Raw genomic sequence first — 24,610 nt, forward strand, 5'->3', positions numbered from 1 at the left:
GCCTCAAAAGTATTTTCATTGGATTAGTGATTAGTATAAGTCTACATTTGAAACCTAAGGACTTTATTTGCAAAACTAATGCGCAAGGCCATGTTATCATTATAAAGCAATGTTTCCATTGTGACTCATTTTATAAAGGTACTTAGATACTGTATTGTGCTGAAGTAAAGAGTAAATATCACCTAAATGATTAAGAATATGATTATAAAGTATGTTGGGATTATGATGAACGCAATTGTTATTATGTTGATGCCTAACGTGCCTATTTACTTACCTAAATGTAATTATTTGAACTTCGAACGAGGAAATCTGTAATAAACATTTTATGAGTGAACAAAAGTATAAAAATACAAGAACAATTCTTACCTGAGATTATTTATTATTAACGTGTACGTGTGATGCTGTATTCTAATTCGTTATGGTGCCTATACACCTACAAAGATCAGATGAATCGCTCGCCAACCGAGGCGTGATGCCGCGAAATGAAACAAATAACAACTAAAGTTTGAATTAAATTCACTTCTACAAATACGGAAATCAGATCATAAATGTATATGACATGTACCATTTAGCCCAATGCGTTTTATCGTATTTTATAGCGTTACATAAAATGTGAAGTTCCTATATCAAAATAATTACATATAAAGAGCGAAGTTATCAAGACAAATTGCCGCTGTAAATACCGCATAATAATATAAGGGTATGCGGCTACCAGTTGTCACGTGTACACAATGAATATAAAGTAAAAATAATAAAGAAAATTACTTCAAGAATCGATTTTCAAGAAGTTAGATAGATACCTGCCATAGAATACCATGGAAAGTTTCTCGTGAGTAAGGCTGTGTTTAAAGCAAACGTGTTGTGATCGACTGGGAGCAAGCGTTACATTGTTTCCTTCTTTTACATAAAATCGAGTTTTGTTCACACAAAGCCAATACGCCACTGCACTACACGTAGTCAGTCACAGTTGTATTGTTAGCATATAATTTCACGTTCAAACTGAGACTCAGTGTAAGCTTGCTCACACTTGGCGGTCAACAAATTTGATGTGAACGTAGCCTTACTAATCAGGTGTAGGTAATAAGAGATTTTTAAAACATTGGAACAAATTGTTTTGTCTAAATCAGCAGGAAACATTTAAATTGTCTGCCAAGCATTGTTCTGTAAGTCACAACATAATGTGTAAATATAGGTGCATGTAATTAATTCAAATGTCCACCACTCTGTCATTGTGATGTAAACAACGTGTAAAAAGTAAACACGTTTTCTTGATGATTTTGAGTAGGTACAATTGTACCTATATTCAAGTTTCTAACGGAATAATTTTCCTTCCAGGTTTGATTTTTTTATAATATAGGAGTGGCGCATGCAGTCTACCTATTGGTAAGTGGCTACTGACGCTCAAGGATATCTGTAATCAACCCCAGATAGGATTAAATTCCTAACTGAAGCCAGCCAGAGATGCACTCTTATCCCTGAGGATTAGGCTGGAATGCCTCGGAAAAGTACGTCCCCTTCGCACACCGTTCAAACCAGAACACAGGAGCGCTTAACACTGCTGTTATTAGGTAGGGTGTGGCGGTGGTGCCGCCGGAGTCGAACCACAAAGAGTTCTACCACCTGTATCAGATACCAGAATACCTGTTTATCTCATATTTTTAGGTATCTATATACGATTTAAGTAGTTAGTAATATACATAAATACTTATTATAATTTATTGTACCTATTTCTAGTGAAATCATATATTATTTTTATTTATAATCGGAATCATAAAAGAATTGAATCTAACTGGCGTTATGTATTCATAAAAGTATGGACAACGGGTGCATTTAATTTTATTATATACCCACGTTTTCGGTAGATTACAGTATGTATAGGTAAAGCAGTGATAGCCTAGTGGTTAAGGATCTCAGCCGCTCGTTCGAGGGGTCCGAGGTTCAAATCCCAGGCACCTCTGGTTTTCCAAAATTAAGTGTGTATTAGAAATTAATTATCACTTGCTACACGGTGAAGGAAAACAGCATGAGGGAACCTGCATACCTGAGAGATTTATAAAAAAAAACTCAAAGGTATGTGAAGCGAGGTGGACTATAGCCTAATCCTTCTCATTATGAGAGGAGACCCCTGCCCAGCAGTGGGACAGTAATGGGATGATGATGATGATGATGATGATAGGTAATAATGATATTGCTTATATTTTAAATTTGGAAATAGGGTGCTTTTGGAATATCAAAGTGTTGGTCCTTCTGCTCATGTCTGTCAGTAAAATATTTATAACTACCGAGAGTGTGCACCCCACGCTTTTTTACAATTAAATATATCTTTTTTTGTTGTTAATGCAATATTTCATTAATTTTTTTCTAAGTTTATTTTATATTTTTTAGTTTGATTTCTATAAAAGCGTGTACATTAGTTTTTTTTAAACTATACATATTCCTACATTAGGGCTATTTTTAAGATTATTTAGTGCTTAAAAATGTAGGTACCCTTAGTAGGTACGATTGAAAAACTAAAACTTGAATGAAAACCTAGTACACACTGGAGATTTTTCAACAAATCATACAAAAGGTATTTTTATATGCAACTAAATGCGAAAAACGTGATACAGCATTAATACAACATTAATGCAACCGTTAAAACTCGCATTTTTTAATAACGCGACCGAATGCAACAAGTCGTCAAAACCTGATTCAGCATCGATCGGAGCAATCGGAGCAATCGATGGACATACATACAATAATAAACATAAAAATGAAATATATTCACTTATAAAAAATATATATTATATAATAACTATCTATGTATTACATTATTTATTTGTATTATATTATTATATACGTTTTAGATTCTTAATTTGATCACATCTGGATGACTAATCACATTGACATTGATGTATATGGTCTTACGACCACAATTAATTTAGTCGGGTGCTACTAAGTTGACAGATTGTTAATAGAATGTTTGTTTGTTTTTTCATCAAAGTATTGTTGTAAGATGCTTGATGGCAACTTGAGCAACACAAGTATCGGTCAGGTCAGTAACAAGAGCAAAGAGTATAGTAACCTATTGGTATCCCCCTGAGCCGTACATTCGTATTCGTCTTGCTATAAATATACATTTTTAGCACTCACTTTCAATAATAAATGTAGTAAATTGTAGTAAATAATAAAATGGTCGTCCAACAATGTAGTCACAAGGCCACACTACTATATGACGTTAATTGAATAAAGTTAAATATTTAGAAATTTATTTGAAATTCTTATAAAGATTACTATGGTTAAGTTTGTAGTAAACCTGTACAGAAGAATACTTTCCAGTATTCTTGTATACATTACTCATACGGCTGTATTATGAAGTCCCATCATATATTATTTTACTCTTTGAGTCCCATCTTGCTTGCTACTCTGTGGATGCATGACAAAACTGTCAAGAGCGTCAGAAATGACAAGACAACACCACAGATAATTCATAAATTTTACAACAAAAAATATTCAAGCTTGTGTCTACAGCGCAGAGTCGAGAGTAGATTACCGTTTTAAAAAGCTGTTGTGTCGTTGACTGCTTGCCTGAGTTGCTGTGTTGCTGTCGGAAATTCGGAATCGGAACGTGCAACAAGAAGTTATGAAAGGGCCGAGAGATGAGCGAAATAAAATACACAACACAACATAGGTGAAATAACAAAGAGTAGTTACCCAGTGATAATTTAGTAAATTTGATGAGTAAAAGTCGTCATAATCAGCGTTAATTTATTGTGTTAGCAATTTTTGGATTTTATAATTCATATAAATATTTTTTTACAAATCGTCTATAGTAAGTTTTAAATTTGGAACAAGACCAGTATTATTCGCTACTTTTCTATTTCGGTCTCTAGAAAGTGTTGTAAGATTTGTATTATTTATTTTAACAAGAAATGATAGTGTGAGTGAAGCTCGATAAATTTTTACGGCTCATATATGGGACATATCTTTAAATCGGTGAGTAAATTAATTAATACTTATTACAATAATGACCTTTTTTGTATTATTTATAAATAAATTTGACGTGATAAATTTGAATTATGTGACTTTATATTTGTATACGAATTGCATAATTTTACTTGAATGGAACAAAGTTGAACAACTTTCAAGTATTTACTTTGGCCCAGTTGATTCCTTCTATTGTTTAAATATCCCTTACATACATTATAAGCATGTGTAGTGTATTATTGGCATGTTTACAGAACAATAAATAAATTACTTATTAATTATTATTTTAAAATAATTCATAGTGTTCATTATAAGTAGTAATAAAGTTATGTGCTAATGAAGCATAATTAATTTATAATTATAAAAAATAAAAACTATACAAAGTATTATAAACATATTGTGAAAATTTATTCCAATAATATACAGTATTTAATTATACCTATTAATAATTTATTTGCAGTTTTTGTAAAATTGTGTGAACAGACATTTATATCTACATGTTAGAAGACTAAAATGTCTAAAGTCTGCCTGGTATGCACTCTTTCGCATTGCTCACACATCTATTTTAATGCCCCACAAATTTGTTAAAACCTAAAGATACCATTACAATAGAAATTTTGCTTTTAATTTTTTTTAATACTGCTGACAAAAATGTTGTAACCTTTGTGGTTTGATTCCTGACACGCAACCTCCGCAATATTTGTGCCTAAAAACAGCAATGTTTTGCTTTGAAGGGTAGGGTAAGGGAAACATTAGCTGAGGCATACTAAGTCCTCAGGGAAAGCATGCAATGCATCTGTGGCCGACCTAGAGTAGGAATATAATCTTATCTAGCATTGATTACAAATATCCATGGGTTCTTTGTGTAACTATACTAGCCATACTCATGAATAAAGACATTCTAAGGTATAAAAAATATTACACCTGAAAAACCTTAATTGAGCTTTAGTGGTACAACTACATTGTCTGTGTGTTTAAAGGATTTCCAGAATCTTGTTTTTTAATTTATATTAACGGAGTAGCAGACTATCATGTAGTCCACCAAACGATAAGTGATCGGACACAGACGCGCCGTTACCCCTGAGGATTTAGTTGGAATGCCTCGGAAAGGTATGTCTCTCTTACCACACCCTTCAAACACAAATATAGTAGCACTTAACATTGCTGTTATTAGGCAGAAAAAGATGTGGAGGTGGTGCCGCCAAAGACAAACCACCAAGGTCTCTACCATCTCTATAAATGTAAACAAATTTGATAAAAAAGTAATGTATGGTTACATTTTCTACATGTCTTAATCTAAATATATATAACTCAAAGGTGACATAGTGATCTATCAATGCACAGCCAAAAGCACTGGACAGATCGGGCTGAAATTTGTCATGCACGTAAATTTTATGTCGTAGGCATCCGCTAAGAAAGGATTTTGATCAATTCTACCCCCAAGGGGATAAAATTGGGGATGAAAATATTACTTAGTAACGTGAGCGAAGCCGCGGGCAAAAGCTCATATTAACATACGGTTAAATTGAAAAAGTTAAAAGTAACTGCATACGTACATATGCATTGTACACTTAATATATCAATGCTAGTGTGGATAATATTTTAATTGAATAGTATAGTCATATTTTAATTACATATTTACTTTAAAGACAAAGTAATAAAACACATTCATAAATTTAACAAACTATAAAAATATGGCCATCAAAATAATTAGTGCTCAGGAAAATGTTAATTGTACTAATTAAGGTTAATTTACACTTAACATTCTGTTCAGTTTAAAAATAGGGCAATTGAACCACATACATTAAAGTTATTATGTTTTGGAAAACTTACAATATTTTATATACACATTTTTACCTCCAGTTTTCGCCTGGTGGTTGAAATTTGACCCTAATCATTATAGAAAATTTGATTCAACCTCGATTTTATTACTTATAGTTTTTCATTTTTTTTTTTTTCATTTTTTTTTGATGAAAAAACGGTTGAATGTGAAATAAAATAGAATAATGTTCTTAACTGTATTTTTAGCCTGTTTATACCATATATATTGATGTTTTTGTTAAATTATTATAATGCTTAATTGTGTTCAAAATGGAATTTGACCGCCATCTGCTTGGTCCTGTGTCCAAAACAATTTGGTGCTCATTTACATATAATTAATAATCCAACCCTTCCATATGTAGGTGCCTAATTTCGTCATGAATGACCCCTTAATTTGTGGATACATATGTCCCTTGTATGTTTGTTATTGTTATTATAATCTAGAGGTTCTCAAAGTTATTTTGTTATCGCCCACTTTTTAAACAATTATTTCCGACCGCCCCTTCTTTTTCCCCTGTTAGGATAGGTCAGCAAAAAGATTTTGTTTCTGGGCCTCGCAAAGCTAAAAAAGAACAAATCGTTTATATAAATCGCTTCAACGTCCTCCAATTTTCCAGTAGGCCTTCAGCGTCTACAAGGATACGTTATTGCTCACTTTGAGAAATGAGCATTGCTATGGAAATACGCTTATGAATATTTCGATATATCGTTAATATCATCGTTTGTGGAACTTCCGTCGCTTCGGAAAATCTAAATTCGTGTCTAAAAAATATTCGTAACTACAGGAGCAGTGTTCGCTATTCTTACAGGCATTGGGAAGTAGCCTATTAGAAGGTTCCTGAAATTGAAATTACCTGTTTACAACTTATACTTTGTTATGATTGCGTTTTGAAACATTCTACGCTAAAAGTAGGTTATTAATATTTATTGAAGTGGGCAGTTATTTGCATTATTGTGCTTTGTTTATATTTACGACTTTGTTCGTGTAGTTACTTCATTGTGCGTGACGTCATCGCAGCAGTGGAGTACAGTAGGCAACAGCTGGTATCAATGCCCTCGCAGTACTTACATATCGAGTTGTTCAAAGGACGATAATGATTTTTATTATCAACAATTGCTATTTGATACAAATGTTTGTTGTTGTATTTTTTATATTCGCTTACTCATATAACCTGTATATTAAAGCTATAGATTAGGTTGACTAGAAATAAGTTATGGCACAATATCTTTAATTTTCCATTCGTTTGTAAAATCTTTTGTGTCTTTTCCTGGGTACTAAAATAAAAATGGAAGTCATAAAGTAGGGTAATAAATATAAAACATGTTTTGTCACAATAGTGCAATATTGTGAAATTATCCTCTTAGCGTGAAGTAGCCAGATCAGGCGACCAGTTGTGTGTGTAACTGTATATATTCACTGTATTTTTCACTGTGATTCCGAAGTACGGTAAATCCTAGGATAAATCCTAAACCTTAGGATTTACCGTTGTTGGGGCTTTTACAGTAACATATACATGACTGATATAAATGCAGACCGCACAATAGGTTTAATAATGATAATAAAATTCACCATTCGTACTTCAATTGAATTCTTTTCTTGCTACTTTGTCGGCAAAGAGTTCTTCTGCCACCTTTAAAATGTTGAATACCATTTCAATTTTATTCGTAAGTTGGAGCAATAATAAGTTACATGGCAACTAAAATGCACTGTAGTTCAAAAATCCACATACGCTTCACTTTGTAGTGTGTCATTGTAGCAGAGAAAGTGCGCGAGAAACTAGGCAGTCCTAGATTGGCTGCGGATGCAGTGATGTCTGCACATGTCAGATTAACGCCATTTGTAAATGGAGCATGTTTTTTACTGTTATACCTATTATGTAATTAGAAAATTAGTACAAAAACATCAAACTACTACTAATATTTTGACCTAATAACTGCAGTGTTAGGTGCTGCTGTGTTCCGGTTTGAAGGGTGTGGTAAGGGAGAAAGACTTTTCCGAGGCATTCCAGCTTAGTCCTCAGGGGTAGCGGCGCATCTGTGGCCGACCTCAGGTAGGAATATCTAATCCTATCTGGGGTTTATTACAGATGTCCATGGGCGGCAGTAGCCACTTACCATCAGGTGGACTGCATGCTCGTCTTCTACTCTTATATTATAAACAAAAAAACCAAACACGATTGCTTTCTTTTTAATAGTCTGTCACTACCACAGTATAGGCGAATCCAACGACTCCTCATATGTTAAAACCCGTCAAGCCGTTTGGAATACGTGCCAAAGAACGAGACATAATTATTATATACGCGCGAAAAACATAATTATGACAGGTTGCACTGCTTGGCACACTTAGGTCTCTCCTAACAATTGAGGCAGACTGCTAGACTGCAGATTTATTCAACTGTAGTAAACTTTCGTTTTTCTCTCTTAAACTTCTTAGTTTTTTTTTCTAATAAAACTTTTTCTTCTATCTATATCTTTACTTGTCTATATCTCACATCACATCACATCAACAATCCATTACTGTCCCACTGCTGGGTACGGGTCTCCTTTCAAGATGAGAAGGATTAGGCCATAGTCCACCGCGCTGGCCAAGTGCGTGTTGGTAGACTTCACATACATTTGAGATGTTTCTTTTTATTTATAAATCACTCAAGTATGCAGGTTTCCTCACGATGTTTTCCTTCACCGTTTAGCAAGTGATAGTTAATTTCTAATACCCACATAACTTTGAAAAATCAGAGGTCCTGGGTCCTGGGAGGTGCCTGGGATTTGAACATCGGACCCCTCGATCGAGAGGCCGAGTTTCTTAACCACAAGGCTATAACTGCTTATCTTGTCTATATCTACTACCTATTAAATGGAAATAGTTCTTTAAAATAATATAATTTTCGAATATAGAAAAGGTCAATGACCTCAGTGCACTGGTATAGCAAGAAACTAAATAAATCAATGTATAAGTTTTTTGTATTAGCATATTAGTTTATTAAAGTATACATATATGTTTTAACAATCTAAGCATCTAGCAAACAAGCGTAGAGTTTACCTGACGATAAGTGACCACTGTCGCACATGGATCTGTAATATTGAAAATTTAATAATGAATATTAGAAAATATAGAAAAAAGTTTTAGTTCTTTTTGGTTTGATTATTCTATTTCATTTTCGAATTAGGACAAATCGCTGACTCGTGATATCGCTAGATTTATTTATGTATTATATAAAACAAAACATCAGATAACCACATGATGTCGCAATATATAGGCAATCGGCGTTTTATAAAAGAAAATGCCTAAAAATTAAGATTGTGAAGTATCTACCATAAATCTTATCAATTATTTTATTTGATATAATGATGGCATACTTATGCTATCTATCGTAGATAGTCCGCCAATTGTTATTTGCTCTTGAGTAATCCAGTATCTTAATACAGAAGTCAGTTAATATAACAACGTAAAGTGTAAATCCTTTTCCCTTGCGAGGATTGTCGAGTATGTCATTGACCGACTTGTCTCATTTTAATTAAGAACATAAGTGGCATTTGTCTATACTTAACATCGCGTGATAACCCATTAAAGGACAATTACTAACCCGTGAGGATTAAATAGAAATGGATGAAAAGTAAGACAGAAAAAATATATTTTTATGGTCGGAGGTGATCACTTACCCTCAGATGTGTTATTAAGCTACTTTATACGTATACCTAACGTATAAAGTAGCTTAATAGCACGTCTGAGGGTAAGTGATCACCTCCGACCATGGATATCTATCACCAACTCTATATAGAACAGGGATTCTACCTTACGCCGCTTATATATTTGCTACTCCTGAGGACTGCTGGTCGCTTCATATGTGTCAATCGGCACTGACACCCTTCAATCAAACTGCTATTCGCTAGTGATAGGTGAGGTGATGATATACCGAACGCGTTCTATCAGCTTTATTTAGAATTCATTTCACATGACCAAATTGACTTGTTCGCGAATTTTATCGACAAGTTATTCCGAAGACGTTGCGATAGTCCTTGCTAATGATATTGACGATCGCTTTTGGGTATTTCGAAGCGTATATAATAGAAAGAGCAAACTTCCTTAAGATACCACACGTATTCGTAAATCATATTAACCTTGTAAGTATTGGCTTTTTAGTAATATAATGGTTAACTTATTGCATTATAATGGTTAAGTTATTGCATAAATATAAGTAATAAAAAGCTGGCAAGTGCGATTCGGTGTGACGCATAGGGGATTTCGTAGCACCAAAAAATATGAAATACGTTCAGTCTTTTTAGCATCTTCACGAGCCTGACTTGTTCTTGGCCTATTTATTATTTGTTTTTTGAATAATAAAAAATAATGATAATCAAACAGTAATCTTATCTGAAATCGATCAACATCTGTTGCTGGCTTTGCTGCTCTGTCATCTAAGTTACAACTTCCTACGGCTCCTAATAGTAAGTCTGTCTTACACACTATTATACATAAAGAGATTTGTAACGATTTATTAGGGTAACCATTGTTCGCTAAACTCTATATTTACTGTGATCAAAATAAATATATGGTATTACATACTTACTTCCTTTACTTAATCCTTAGTTATAGAACTTTGTAGTGAAGCATTTATTGTTAAGTAAGTGAAAAAGTAGGCCAATCTGTTTAGAATAAAATAACAGTTTGCTTACCATTTAAGATCTCGCAATTAAATAATTTATTTCAGAATTCGAATCGATTCGATCACTGTGCGTAGGGATGATGAAATATTTTGGTATAGCTGTCAAAACGTTAGTTGACTCACAGTTGGTGTTGCTCGCTCTTAAAATATTCGCAATTTAGGTGCAAAATCTTTTTTTTCTGTTATTTCAAATATAGGCTCTGGGAATGAGATTTTACACGTCTTTTGTATTTGCGTTTGATTCGACATATTAGCGTCCCCGTAACATGCTTATTTTGGAGTCTGTTATTGAATTTAACTACTTTTCGGAAGATAGATGCAAAAATATCTTTCAAGGCGATTGGCTATTTTACTCTATCACTCCTCCGTGAATGCGCGTTTTCAATACTGCGAGTTAGCGCAGCTTTTATAGTCGCCAAAACTATGCATCATCGATGCAGTCGCTAAAAGCGCGTACCTGAAAACAAAAGTAGCGTAAATCTGTTCAAGACGTTATAATGGTCCTTGATCACGTTGTGCTTACATTGAAATCTCCTTGTTTAAACTGAGGAAAAATATGTATATGTATGAAAGTGCGTCAATATCTTTTTGGGGGAAAAGGTTATTTGGGGACAATGTTAAAGACAATGTCAAATATAAGGAACAAATAAGTAGAGATTTAATTTAAAACAAAAAAAAACAACAGATTAAAAATATAGGCTATGTCATTTCCAGACGTAAGAATTAGACATGATATATCCTCCGCAGTTGGGTAAAAACAATATTATCAATACTAGGTTTATTCGCCGAGTAAAGACGAGTAGGTGCAGAACACCCTGTAAGAGTATGTCAATTCCTTCTTCGCGTGTACTTGGCACTCTTGGCCCTCCGCTGGGTAAAGGTATTTCAACACGAGTCAAAGGATGACGCGCCCGTCCTCGTATATAGCGTTTACATACTCGTCATTGTTCAGCGAGTCACTCGGACCATTGCTCACGAGTATCTAAATCTGGCATTACGAATAAGCTAAAACAAACGTAAATTTAGAAGCTCATGCTTCCGTGCCTACCCAGTATTGAACTCTGGAACCGATGTTATTTACGTGAATGAACCTCGTGACCCAATTTCATTTAATATTAGTTCTGCATGAGTAAGTATCTGCATATTGAAACAGGTTTCTGTTTACTCAGATGTGTTGAAAATTATTTAAGTTAAATTCATTAGTGGATAATGTAAAATGTTTTCTTAACTTACTTGCAGAATGTATTATCATTAATGATAATACATTCTTGGTCATACTTGGGTCACTAATTCCGAACTCAAACTACTATTTCGAACATACGTATCAATTAACGATAATTTATTCAAAGGTGGTGGAAACACGTGGTGGAAACAGTATTAATAGATCGGGGAGGTCCACCGCCACAACTATTTCTAGCGTCATGCTGACTGGGTCATATATAATTCGACTATCTTAGTTCTCAGGAGTGGTGATGCACAACATATGTGGCTGTCTTCAGGTAGAACCATGCTCTACACGAAACTGGTTAAGTGGACTGTTTTTTCATTTAATGCTACTTTAATCCTAATAATCCCTTTATGACCATCTCTAAAAAGTCGAAATTTATCACGAAAACGTAGAATCGTATAACTGCTTGATCTAATCTACAAATTTGTTTAATTTAATAATACTTGAGTACATGTTTTGTCTTTTTAATTAAATGCGCCAGAGGAATGTAGTGTTTTTCGAGCGTATAAAATATCTCTAATACTATTTTTTTCGCATGCTCTATCTTTATATATATATATATATATTTCTTATGTGCGTGTGTATGTCACTGAACTCCTCCTAAACGAGTGGACTGATTTTGATGAAATTTGTTGTGTGTGTTTAAGGGGACTTGAGATTTGTTTAGATTCACAATTTAGTCCGTGGGAAAAGGTTTTGAATTAATTTTTAATTCGTAAGTAGTTATAGAATCGGAAACTATGCATATGATCAAGTGATGATCTTTAGCAAATTTATTGTCCAAGAGCCCACGAGGGTTTGGGAGTTGGTAAGACCAATTTTCGACAGATGGCACCACTGTCATTCCAATGCAGGTACAAATGTTATATTATTTCTTTAAAATGCGGGCGAAGCCGCGGGCACCACTAGTATCCCTATGATTTTATGGACTCTAACTTATGATGTCTCGTTGGATTTGTCTTGGTAGCACGAGAGACTCTGGTTAAACAAATTTCGAAAATTGAAAATATCTCGTCTTTTTCCTTATTTTCGGTGCGGTGTATGCGACTTATTTACGCAACCGTGTTTCTCGTTTTCGAAAACATGTGACTTGTTTTGAAACCTGTAATATATTTTTGTACCCGCATTAAGGTACTATTTCAGTGTAGGTATGTGAGTATTTTATCTGTGATTAATTTTAACGAATCATCCGCATCGTCCATTTTTTGTCAGTTGCTATACGAAATGATTCTCGAAAATCGCACCTGGTACTTCAGACCGGTTTGAGACCCTTATAAAAAGTGAACCCCTATTATGTTACTTTGTATTACGTATGTACCTACTTAATAATGCCATTTTTAAGTTTAGCTTTTTAGCCGTTACAATATGTTGAATGCCTCTTAATCCTAGAGACGGCTTTTATTTGGAATAGCTTTAATTAAATTAATTTATGCATTAGAAATTTATTTATAAAAGAAAGAAACGCTACGAAATAGACGCTGAGGACAAAAACGCCTGAGAGTTAATAAAGAAGATTTTAAAATTGTGTAAACACTCAACAATCCGCACGTGACCCATTCTGTGGACTTTGACCTAGACCTCTCACTCTGAGAGGTGACTTGCGCCCAACAGTGGAAAAGTCTTGGGTTGATGAATAATAAGCTGAATATTTGATAGATAGTCTAAATAAATTCCAAACTTTCTTATATACATGTATATAAGAAAGTTTGGAAAATTGTTGGAATTTTTTTCTTCGTTGTTTTTTATAATTAATATTTGATCAACACCGCCAAATCAACGTCGACGTAACTGTGATTGAGTGTACAGATTTTGGTACTCATATAAAAATATTTTAAGCAAATACTTGCTGTTTTAGTGCCAATAGATGCGTTCTATTCCGGGAGCGTAATAGCCTCAGCGATACGTCTATTTTAACACCGTATTATAGAGTTTACATTATAATTATTACCGACTTCGAAAAAGGTGGAGGTACTATTTTCGATGTATTTTTCCAAGGTTCCGTACCCAAAGAGTAAAAACTTAATAATCTAAATCTACGCTATCTGTCCACCTGTCACAGGGCTCTATCTCCTGTAGACACTTGATTTTTTTACAGAGTATGTATAACGGGTAGCCGCTATAACAACACATACTAAAAATTAAAAAAAAAAGTTTAATGTTATGGGGGTCGCCATAGGAGGAACAGCTATTTTTCGACGTTTTTCACTTTATCTATTAAATTGTCATAAGTAGGGAGTTCAAATTTTCAAAAATAACAGTGATCCTAAAATCAAGCAAATACAATTTCATTGCGGTATTTCTATAAATGTAGCTGTACATAGGAGAGATTACACAATTTCTTAATTAATGTGACACCTTGAAGGCTTCTTGAACGTGATCCGATTAGCAACCGTAAGTCTTGTAGTAATCGCAAATAACTGATCTGACGCATATATGTCTATTGTATAATGCAGTTATAACATTTTTTATGCATTGAAATTTGAAACATAAGAACTCGAAGACACTTTATTATTGGCAGTTAAACGCCAACTTTAGTAAGGAGTAACTATACGCAGACGATGCTGAAATTAATTAGTACCTAATTTCACTTGAATTAGTACTTTCTAGTTAAAATCAGTTTAATAGATTTGATTATTTATATTTCTGTTATCTAAGGTCTCGTTAACTGGATATAAGTTATAATAACACTATTGCCCTGATAACAAAGGTTAGTACGCATTTGCATTTAATCTCTCTGTGAAAGTATTTTTATTGTGGGGAGTTATTTATGGGAGTTAAGAGACTAAGTCAGTAATATCTGGCTCAAGATATCTCTTTATTAGCACAAATTCCTATGTAGTGTCGTCAGAAATGGAGAATTACGATATAACTTGGGTGTGTGCAATATTAAAAATTCCGGCTGGACGCAGCTGAACCGAAAGTTTTGATCATATTAATCATACAGAAATGAAGATAGTATTAAGATTAATGTAGCATGTATGCAGTCCACCTGATAAGTGATTACTGGCGTTACTGCCTATGGGCATCAGTAACTGACATCTAAATATATGTAACAGAGGTTATGTCTGAAGGTGATCAACGATGTGTTACTCCCGAGAAGACTGTCTGATGAGACATACGTAAGTCGATCGGCATTCATCCTTCTACTGAAAAGTAAGAATTGAATAAAATTATACAATATAATTATTATAAACGTTTTGCGGAATTAGAAGTAAAACATTTAGTATGTTAAAACCAGTTAGCTGGTAATTTGTTTAAGTAAAGTGGATAGCCATTTTGTAATTTATTTTTTATGCCGGATTTTAAGTACCTACCTAGTAAGTAAGATCAACTTCAAATAGATACGCAAACTGATTATGAACGTCATTATCTTTTGATTTATAACCAAGCAACAATTAAATTACGATTAAATTCGTTTTAAGCAAAGCAAACGAGACGTGAACGTAACTATTAAATAATAATATGGTTTACACACCTCGATTATTAGTTTACATTCGTTCTTGAAGAAGCGATCATTGATCTCGCTAAATGCAAAACTGAGATGTATAGTGGGCCGATAATGTTTTTAATTTCGGGTCGACCTCGCTAGAGACGAGCCGGCACGCACGTGGTCTGCGCTCCCCGATGACACGTTGTACTCGCGTGATTTCGTTCATTTTGTCTCCTTCATACCCACCACATATTTATAAACAACATAAGTACAGGCACTCAAAGCGCTTCGCACCCGCTTTTGGCTGTAATCAAATCATAACATGTCGTATCACGAGTGCTGATAAACTTGTCCAGCAATGCTGGGCGTGTTAAGGCGAATCTCTGATGCCCCTATTAGATACATCGATTAAATAAATCACTTGAGAATAATGTTTGTAATGCGATCATATGTAGGTATTTCATGTTTGCCGCGTTTTTATTAGTCATCAGTCTTTCTGCGGGCAGTGTTTCGGCGAAGTAATGTTCATATTTATGTATTCGTTTCTGCATGTATAATGTAGTCAAATGATTCGTGGAAAATTTGTCTCCACCTTGTCAAGGATATATTAATTTTAAACGTATATAATTAGAATTTCTAAAACAGCATGTGACAGAATTGCCTTACTTCAAGAATACTTTCAACCAGGTGGTGAGTGGTCACTGCCGCCCAAGGAAATCTTTAACAAATTTATACAGAACTGGGTCTCATGTCTGTGGTCTCACCTGAAGCGGATCATGTCAGCCATCCGATCAGCCGATGACAGTCCACACTCTTCCAAAACGAAATGCAAGAACTGCATCACGCTAGAAACACGTGTTGTATATCTCCCCGGTTGAATCTTACTGGTTCTACTAACCTACTTTAGACCCTTTTTATTGAAATTAACATAGTATTATTTGTTTTCAGGTACGTCGGTGACAAAGGCTGAAAATGACGGCAGAGAAAAGCAAAGGTCTGGCCCAAAAGCCGCCGGCGACGCGTAAAGTCGCCCCGGACGGCGGCTGGGCATGGATGGTCTGCTTTGGAGTTAGTTTGGTTAATGTAAGTTTTTTTTTAATATTTATACCTAACGATAAGGCAGATGAGCCACCTGGTGGAAAGCAGTCACCGTTGCCTATCGACATTTGCAACACCCGAGGAGTCGCCAATGCATCGCCGGCTTTGAAGGAGAGTTTTTTTAATATACTTGTAACCTTTTCTATTTTGCACTATGGGCATAGATGAGGCTTCCATGACTCTCCTATAGATCAATGTTGGAGTATGTTCCAATATACCCAAAAAGTTTTATAGAGACACGTACAGTTTAGAGCTTACTCTGGTTGGATTATTTTAAAAGGTGGCTAAGGTGATAGAAGGAGTATGTTTCGACAGGGGAGGTACCACGGCTACATCTATTTCTAGTGTGAAGCAAAGTTTTGCGACTACCGATAGAACTTCCGTTCTATGTAGAGTTGATTTAAGTACTTACAACTAGGTGAAATGTTTGTTAGCTACTTTAGTAATATAAAAATATCACCTATGATGCCGCCGACGACGTATAACGTTATGCAATAATAACAACCAATGCCAATGGTTTTGCGTTTCGAAGCATGAAAGCGTGCGTGAAATATACTTCCTAGCGGTCACTCAATTAACTCTAGACCATGCCAAATGACTTTATAGATCACTAGCTTTTACCCGCAGCTTCGCTCGCGGTCGGGTTTTTATCTACTCCTCGGGAATGGTACTTTATCGGGATAAAACGTACCCCATGGCCTTGTCTGAACCCTGTAGCAAAAAATAAACAAAATAACTCAAATTCGCATTTATTATATTTATAGGTACTCGTATTTGCTATTTAAGCAAGTCGTGGAGCTATTCGCTCTCTTCTGTACTCGGCTATAACCATCTGTAAATAATAATAGAGGAGTAGCTACCATTGAGGACTGAGAATGCCTCATTATATATTATAATGTCTGTTTTACCATACTCTCAAGGCCATAACATAAGAGCGCCACAGTGCGTTTATAATAAGGTACTAAACCTTGTACATGGCTGCAACCCTTTTTGTGTTCTATTACTGGGCTTGGGTCTCTTCTCACAACTAGGGTAGTCTAGGAAAATAATCCATCAATCCCGATTGTGGAGGACCATCATTTGATTTAAATTTTTATTTTATCTTGTTAAATCATCCTTATATAGAACTTTTCCATATATTCTCAATATGGAACAATAATGCCTGTGGAAAGATCATTTACATATCTATTTATACATCATCACCATTAAGGTCATCATTTATTACTGATTGATCTTGTACTCATCTCTATAGTTAATTATAGGCCAAACATTTCTTACGCTCGTTATTTATATTAAATCTATGCAATTTTTGCTTACCAAAGATTGGTACTAAAGTAATTTCTTCACTCTAGAAATTGTCAATGGTACGCGTTATAGGTAAATTTTTGATAGACAAATTTAGTGGTTTAAGTATTTATAACAAGTACTAATGAGATTAAATTCGTCGGGTAATAGTATTGATGTAGACTAAAGTAAATACATTATCATATTCATCTCAAATGAGGGATTTTCATTGTCTGCAAAAGGAATTTTCAATTATCGCAATTAGCATTTTTTTCCACTTAAACATTTTTTTTTGCGGTCACCAGATTACTTAACACGATCATATGACAATTGACGTCAAACAAGAATCTTGAAGATTTTTCTAAAGATAGGATACCTATCGGATCTCATTGATAAATACAAGTACCATTAGACGTGCTTCAATGCTGAGCATTATGTTCTCATCTCATTGTATTGAACTCTTTGAAATTAACTACCTAATTAAAACTAATTATCGCAGTTAAAAAGTAGTTACTTGCAATCTGTTTTCCTGTTCAGATAAATATTTCTAGTTGGTTATCCACGGATATAATATCATTTATTAACTTCATTAGAAAGCAAGTGATTGTGGACAAAGTATTAGTATTTTTTGTTATGAAGAAATTACTTTTAGTATTCAGAAGGTAGGAAGGATGGGTAGGTAGGAAATTAGTGGTAAAGACTGATCTATCATTGCGTGAACTGTCTGTCTACGGACCACGAATTTGTCAGGTCAAGATTTTCCTATACCGTCAATAATCTATCCAAAATTAATGTTCGAAAACAACAAAGCACCCAAATGACGTATATTAATTTATTTAAATCGTAGCGGACTACTCCTAGTGCCGATACGGACCACAAATGTCCGTGAACCATTGGTTCAGAAACACTGGCTAAGATTAGGACTAATGGAGCGTTCCTCATGCGCTGAAGGTTCGATTCCGGCGAGGCAAACAGTAAAATGGTGAATTAAAATTTTTCACTCTGGGCCTGGGTGTTTTTGTATTCGTATTTGTGAGTGTCTATAGAACACACCACAGAAATCGATTGTAGGTTATGACTGAACGTAACAGCGCCTTTTCAAAAGGGAAATACAGAAAATCAAAGATAAATCTATTCCAGGCTGTTCGAATCCGAGTCCGCATGTAGGAAGGGCGTGATAATGACACTCATACCTAACAGTTAGTCTCATATGTAGTTATTTAGTGCATTTTGTACTGCCTATCGTGTAACGCGATATAAGGCTGTGGTGACCGTGACGTGCATATCACGTGCTCGTTGCATGCATTCAATTGAAGTTAAAATATTATATTTATAAAATTTAATCTTCGCGAACCCACTGCGGTATCGATGCCTCACACATTGCCTTATAGCGGCAATGACCGCGCTACCATGATATTTGTAGTGTAAAAGCTACGCTAAAACATGACGCGTTCTTGCTTAGTCCCCAGTGGCGACAACGTGACGTTAAGTTTATTTATGTGTATGTAGATGTGTGGGTTTACTTACCAATATTTGTCTAACAAAGCTTCCATCAACAATTTTTCTACGCAATAATTATCATATTTAGAACTTGGCGAAGATTGGTTAAGATTGATTAGTTTATTAGATTACCTATTACTTACGGGCGTTCATAGTTTTTAAAGTATGAAGTATTGTTGTATTTGGATTCATCTCTGCTACTCTTACAGTGTAAGAAATTTTAACTAAAACTAATCATTTCAAATCGAGTGTGTGTTTTCCTTCGTTCGTCCAAGTACTTTTAAGATAAAATGATTGGCAGCTATGCAGCTAATTGTTCATTTGTTTGTAATAAGGTCACGTAATAAATTGCTTGTTTGCGTTATTACATAATTGCTAGGAAATAAAATTATGATTACTGACAGAGTATATAATATATCTATTTTCTTTTAAATTTAAGGTACCTATATATATATATATATATATATAATTTAAGGTGTATTCAGGCACCATACGTGTCAAACACGGGCCGTGGCAGAGAAAATAATACATTCCATACAGTGAATATGAACGTATTTATATTTTCCGTAATATGACCGCGCCTACAAGGGCAGTCTGTCAAAATATATTATATAGTAAAATATGATTTTGTCTGCCACGGAAAATGTCTGACTATTTTCCTATTACAGATATAAAGTAGGTCTTAATGTTCACGAAGAGATTGAAGACACAGTAGGTATAGTTTCGCGTGTCAGTCAAATGCAAATCGATGATAATTAATGCTAATGTTTCGCGAATAATGGATCAATGTAAATAGTTACAGAATAATATTAAAATGTACTATCTTAGTGTTGAAGGACTGAGCAAAATCTTAAAGATACGTGAGCTAATTACAAAATTATGGTTAAAGACGGGTTTATTTAAAGCAAATATTATAGGTATCTATATAAAGGTAGGCAAAGACAAGTACAGTTCCTTTTTCTTATTTGTCAAAGGATATTTTTGTGTTTTAGATATTAACGAACACTGAATGTTATCAATGAAAAATTGAAGGTGGTAGAACCGCGTTCCAACTTAGTCCACCTCAGGCAGGAATCTATATTTTATCAGGGGTTAATTACAGGAATCACAGACTGGAGTAGCCATCCTTATAATGGACTGCATGCTCGTTTGCTACTTGTGCATTATAAAAAATAATAATTATGATTGTGATGATTTATTTGACATTAATTTAAATACTATAAAGGCACTATGAACAATATATTATCGGATCATATGTTTCAATTACAGGATAAGATTAGATTACTTTCACACTGATTTGTATCTTATATTTGGTTGAGTGCTTTTGTCATCCTCTGCAACACGTTTCGCTTGTCATTATAGATATATCAGTATGGCTGTCATTTTTAATATTCAAATAATGAAGCCCATATCATATAGTGTGTTCGTGCGCGACGCGTAACCCTCGTATGCTATTGTAATTATTAGTCACATGCTCTTATCCCGAACACAATTACCAGTATTGATGGACGCCAGCGCACACACTTAACTGTTGTAACAAGAGGCATACATAAAATAACTATTACAGTCAATGTGTCAATGCTATATTAGAATTTGTTATCGTTTATTATGAGGACTTCAAGTAGAAAAAATACTATACGTGTATATCTGAAACTTCAATATAAGTGCTGTTTAATAAGCTTATATCTTTAAAAATTAAACTGTAAATAATTAAAATTGTAAAAATATAACGCAGTATTTTTGAATCTACTGCTAATTTCGGTAACGTCTGAGCTGATTTGGACAGGATTATCACCAACTATTCATATATATATATATATATATATTTATAATATAGGAGTAGCAGACGAGCATGCAGTCCACCTGATGGTATGTGGCTACTGCCGCCTACGGACATCTGTAATCAACCCCAGATAGGATTAGATATTCCCACCTGAGGTCGGCCGCAGATGCGCCGCTACCCCTGAGGACTAAGGTGGAACGCCTCGTAAAAGTATGTCTCCCTTACCACACTCTTCTAACCGGAACACAGCAGCGCCTAACACTGCTGTTATTAGGTAGAAATAAGTGTGGCGGTGGTGCCGCCGGAGTCGAACCACAAAGGGTTCTACCACCTTCAATATATGTATAAGTATTAACGGAATTCATAGGGAGTATCATGTTGCATATTAAGCTTGAAAATATTTTTATTCTTATACATCCGATTGATTAGTGCATCGTAGTACCGCGACTGGATACGATACGATGGATAAAATCTTTCCGATGTCTGTTTTGCTTGTCGCGGTTGGAACCGTGCTGTATTTGGTATAAACAATTACGTTAAAAAATTCCATTCATTGACACGTGGACCGAATATAAAGCGAGTAAAATATAAATTACAACCATGTAAGTATGTACTATAGACAATATAGACATACTCAAATATGATAATACATATTGTTCACTGAACTGAGTTAATGTTCTGCGAAAATAAGGCTGATAATTATACAGTTCTCATAAACAACATTAATATTGATGCTCGTTGTTTAACCTTTATTTGAAATTTAATTTATTTGCGTATTCGGTACGAACTTTGTGCAGATTCGTTGTAGAACGCGGTTCGAATGCGTTCCGTTGATTAGAAAGATTAGTTCCAATGAATTTTCATTTGCAGTTTTATATACATTTTAGACGTTTATATTGAGGTGATATCAGTAAGGTCTTGCGAAATTGCGATTTAATTTACACATTAAATCTCACCAAAGTCACCTACGACTGAATGTAAAGGCTTGCGTCACGCCTGGGAAAACTCATTTTATCCGTGCTCAAGTAAGCGTTCGGTGCAACAACATGCATACGTGCTTGACCCAACGTAGGATGTCTTTCGAAAAATAACCTTTTACCGACCGGCTGACTAGACGACTCGATTTAAGAATTTAGCACATTGAAACGTCGAGTCGGGTTCCTTCTTATCTTAAACACGTCTAGACTGCACGAATTGACTTACTATCAAACGTAGACGACATGTACGGATTCCAGAACATTTATCAATAATGGATTTCTTGTTGGGTAATGTTTAATTCATTCCCGAATTGACAAATTTCCCATTTTTATATCTAATACGAGGTTTTGCCCGCGGCTTCGCTCGCGTTACGAAGTAATATTTTCATCCCCTATTTTATCCCCTTGGGGATAGAATTGATCAAAATCCTTTTTTAGCGGATGCCTACGTCATAACATCTACCTGGATGCCAAATTTCAGCCCGATCCGTCCAGTGGTTTGGGCTGTGCGTTGATAGATCACTATGTCAGTCACCTTTGAGTTATATATATTTAGATTGGCATAGCAAACGGACTTGCAGTACACCTGATGGTGAGTGGTCATTTGCCACAGTCGCACATGGACATCTGAGATGAACTCCATACTTATAGAAGAGGTTCTACCTGAAGCCTATCACACATGGGGTGCCATTTTGAGGAGATGGTTTCTGCATATATGGAAGTCAGCTGACATCCACAACATTCCATGTAAAAGCAAAACTGTTTACTACTGACCGCCAACTATACTGGCTCTATCACTCTTGTTCCGTGGGCTCACCCACCTATGAAATTATAAGATGGTACATTCATAAGCGGATGTCAATTATTGTCTCACCTCATCACAATAAATGACGTGTTGCAATAGAAGATTTTATACTGTTGTAATAGATTCTGTAATTTGATTCGTTATTTACTATGTATTGTTTATAATACTCGTAATGCATACGTCCAATGTAGGTTTGTATGTCAACTGTTTTTTGCTTAAAAGTACTGTTGTTTTCTAATCTATTATAAATGGAATTGAACTGTATGAGTGTGATTTCAAATTGTCTTTATTTTTTTATAGTTTACCTAGTATCTAATTTTATTAAATCTGTTTGATGGAAAGATATACTTTTTATTGCGTTAATTACGTTACAATATATTTCAAGGAAAATATTTGGTTTGTTTCTAAATTCTGAGCATTTATTCATTGACACACTGGAAACACAAGAATATTTGCCAATAACGCCTGACGTCATAACTTTCTCAAAACTGAACGCCGTAGGAAAAAGAGCTTATAAAACCTTTCTTTCTCATTTTAAACCTGTTTCAGAATGATTGCTTAGGGTGCCTTTTCATCAGTTTTAGCTGAGGTTCATAGTTTAGCTTTGACCTTGCACATTCTTTGGCTATCTCATTTTTGGTGGAAAAGCACCCTTTTACATTCATTCCCAATAGGCTGTGATTTACCGTTTTACGCAGGTGTCTGCTGACATCAATTTAGACAAAAGGGCAATACACAGTCGCAAACAGATCTAAAGGATATCATATGTCTTGTTACTACTATTACGTGTATGCGCATAAGATATTCTATCTTAGGCCTCAGAAGTCGGAACGCATCTGATGCAAATTTTTCATGTCTTGGAATAATTACCTCTCATGAGACTTTGTACATAGTAACTATGTATATTGCAGTCTCACACGCGCGATAAACGTGTAGATTTTCTTCGAGTGGATGTTATTTTTACTCCTTAATGGTTTAATGTTTTTTTTTGTCTATGACGGTATATTACGACTTTTTATAGTTTTTTATATAAATATAGAATATTAAATTATTATATTTCATTCTGTGCTGCGCTAAGGTGTTGTGGATTGTCTCAGGGCAGCATCATACTTTTATAGGTAATTTTTTTCAGTAACAACTACACTATTACAAAAAATCTATATTTTGCCATGCGTCATGTATTGCGCATAACTGTGGGCTGGCGACACTTAAAACTTCACTTGATGACCCTGACATTGAATATAAAACTTATTACTTACTTTACTGGAGGCAACTCCTTTTGCTTTATAGGTTACAAATGAATGACCTACATGGATTACTGCTATCATCTCTGGCAATTTAATATTTACTTAATAGACAAGTGGTTAGAAACACAGCCTCTTTCTTAATCGGGGGTTTGAATTTCAGGCACGCACCTTTGATTTTCATGTTTCTAGAAGATAAAAAAATAGAGGACGGAAGATTTGTATTACCTAATTTGTTACAGTTTTCAACCCGTTCCCTGGAGCCGTCGTTCGGTTTACTCTTCAAAGACCTTCTGGATGACCTGGGTGTCCACACGACGGGTGCGTCAGTGATCGCCAGTACCTTGGACTCTGTCGTCAATTTCTCTGGATTCTTCGTGGGGCCCGTAATTAAGACGTTCTCGTACAGGAAAGTCTGCGTTGTCGGATCAACAATATGTGCTCTAGGATTGCTATTTACCGCGCCAGCTAACAGTATGGCGCATATAATAGCCACGTATAGTATATTAGGAGGTATGTATAAGATATTATATATTTTTATAGTGATTGTTGATAAGTACTGATCCACATTTATGGTATTTACTTTATGCCTCACTAATGACAATGTATCATACTCATGAATAATATTGTAATATGATGTTTACATAAAGCATGTCACTATTTACTTTAACTTACTAAAGGTTAAAATATGAGGTACATATGGCTCTAAAATCTTGAAAATTTGAACAAATTATTGTAATGATTTTTTTCGCTAACATCATGTTGATTGCAGCTTTGTATTGTCTGTGGCAAAATATAGTGGCGATAAAC

At 34.7% G+C, this 24,610-nt stretch overlaps 1 protein-coding gene across 2 annotated transcripts in view; it reads left to right on the forward strand.

Moving 5' to 3' along the window:
- Positions 1-3,522: 3,522 nt before the first annotated feature.
- The window catches only part of LOC140751466 (uncharacterized), a 34,548-nt gene continuing 13,460 nt past the window's right edge, over positions 3,523-24,610 (forward strand). For both annotated transcript variants that reach the window (XR_012103357.1, XM_073085330.1), the window contains exons 1-3: positions 3,523-3,975; positions 16,058-16,192; positions 24,043-24,313. Coding sequence is in view for 1 of the 2 variants with exons in the window: in XM_073085330.1 (XP_072941431.1) it covers positions 16,082-16,192; positions 24,043-24,313 (382 nt within the window). In the remaining variant the exon portion in view is untranslated. The remainder of the gene's footprint in view (positions 3,976-16,057; positions 16,193-24,042; positions 24,314-24,610) is intronic.

This window comes from Epargyreus clarus, unplaced genomic scaffold (assembly GCF_041222505.1).
Source record: "Epargyreus clarus isolate Ecla_fem2 unplaced genomic scaffold, WU_Ecla_fem_2.2 ptg000023l, whole genome shotgun sequence".
NCBI lineage: Eukaryota > Metazoa > Arthropoda > Insecta > Lepidoptera > Hesperiidae > Epargyreus > Epargyreus clarus.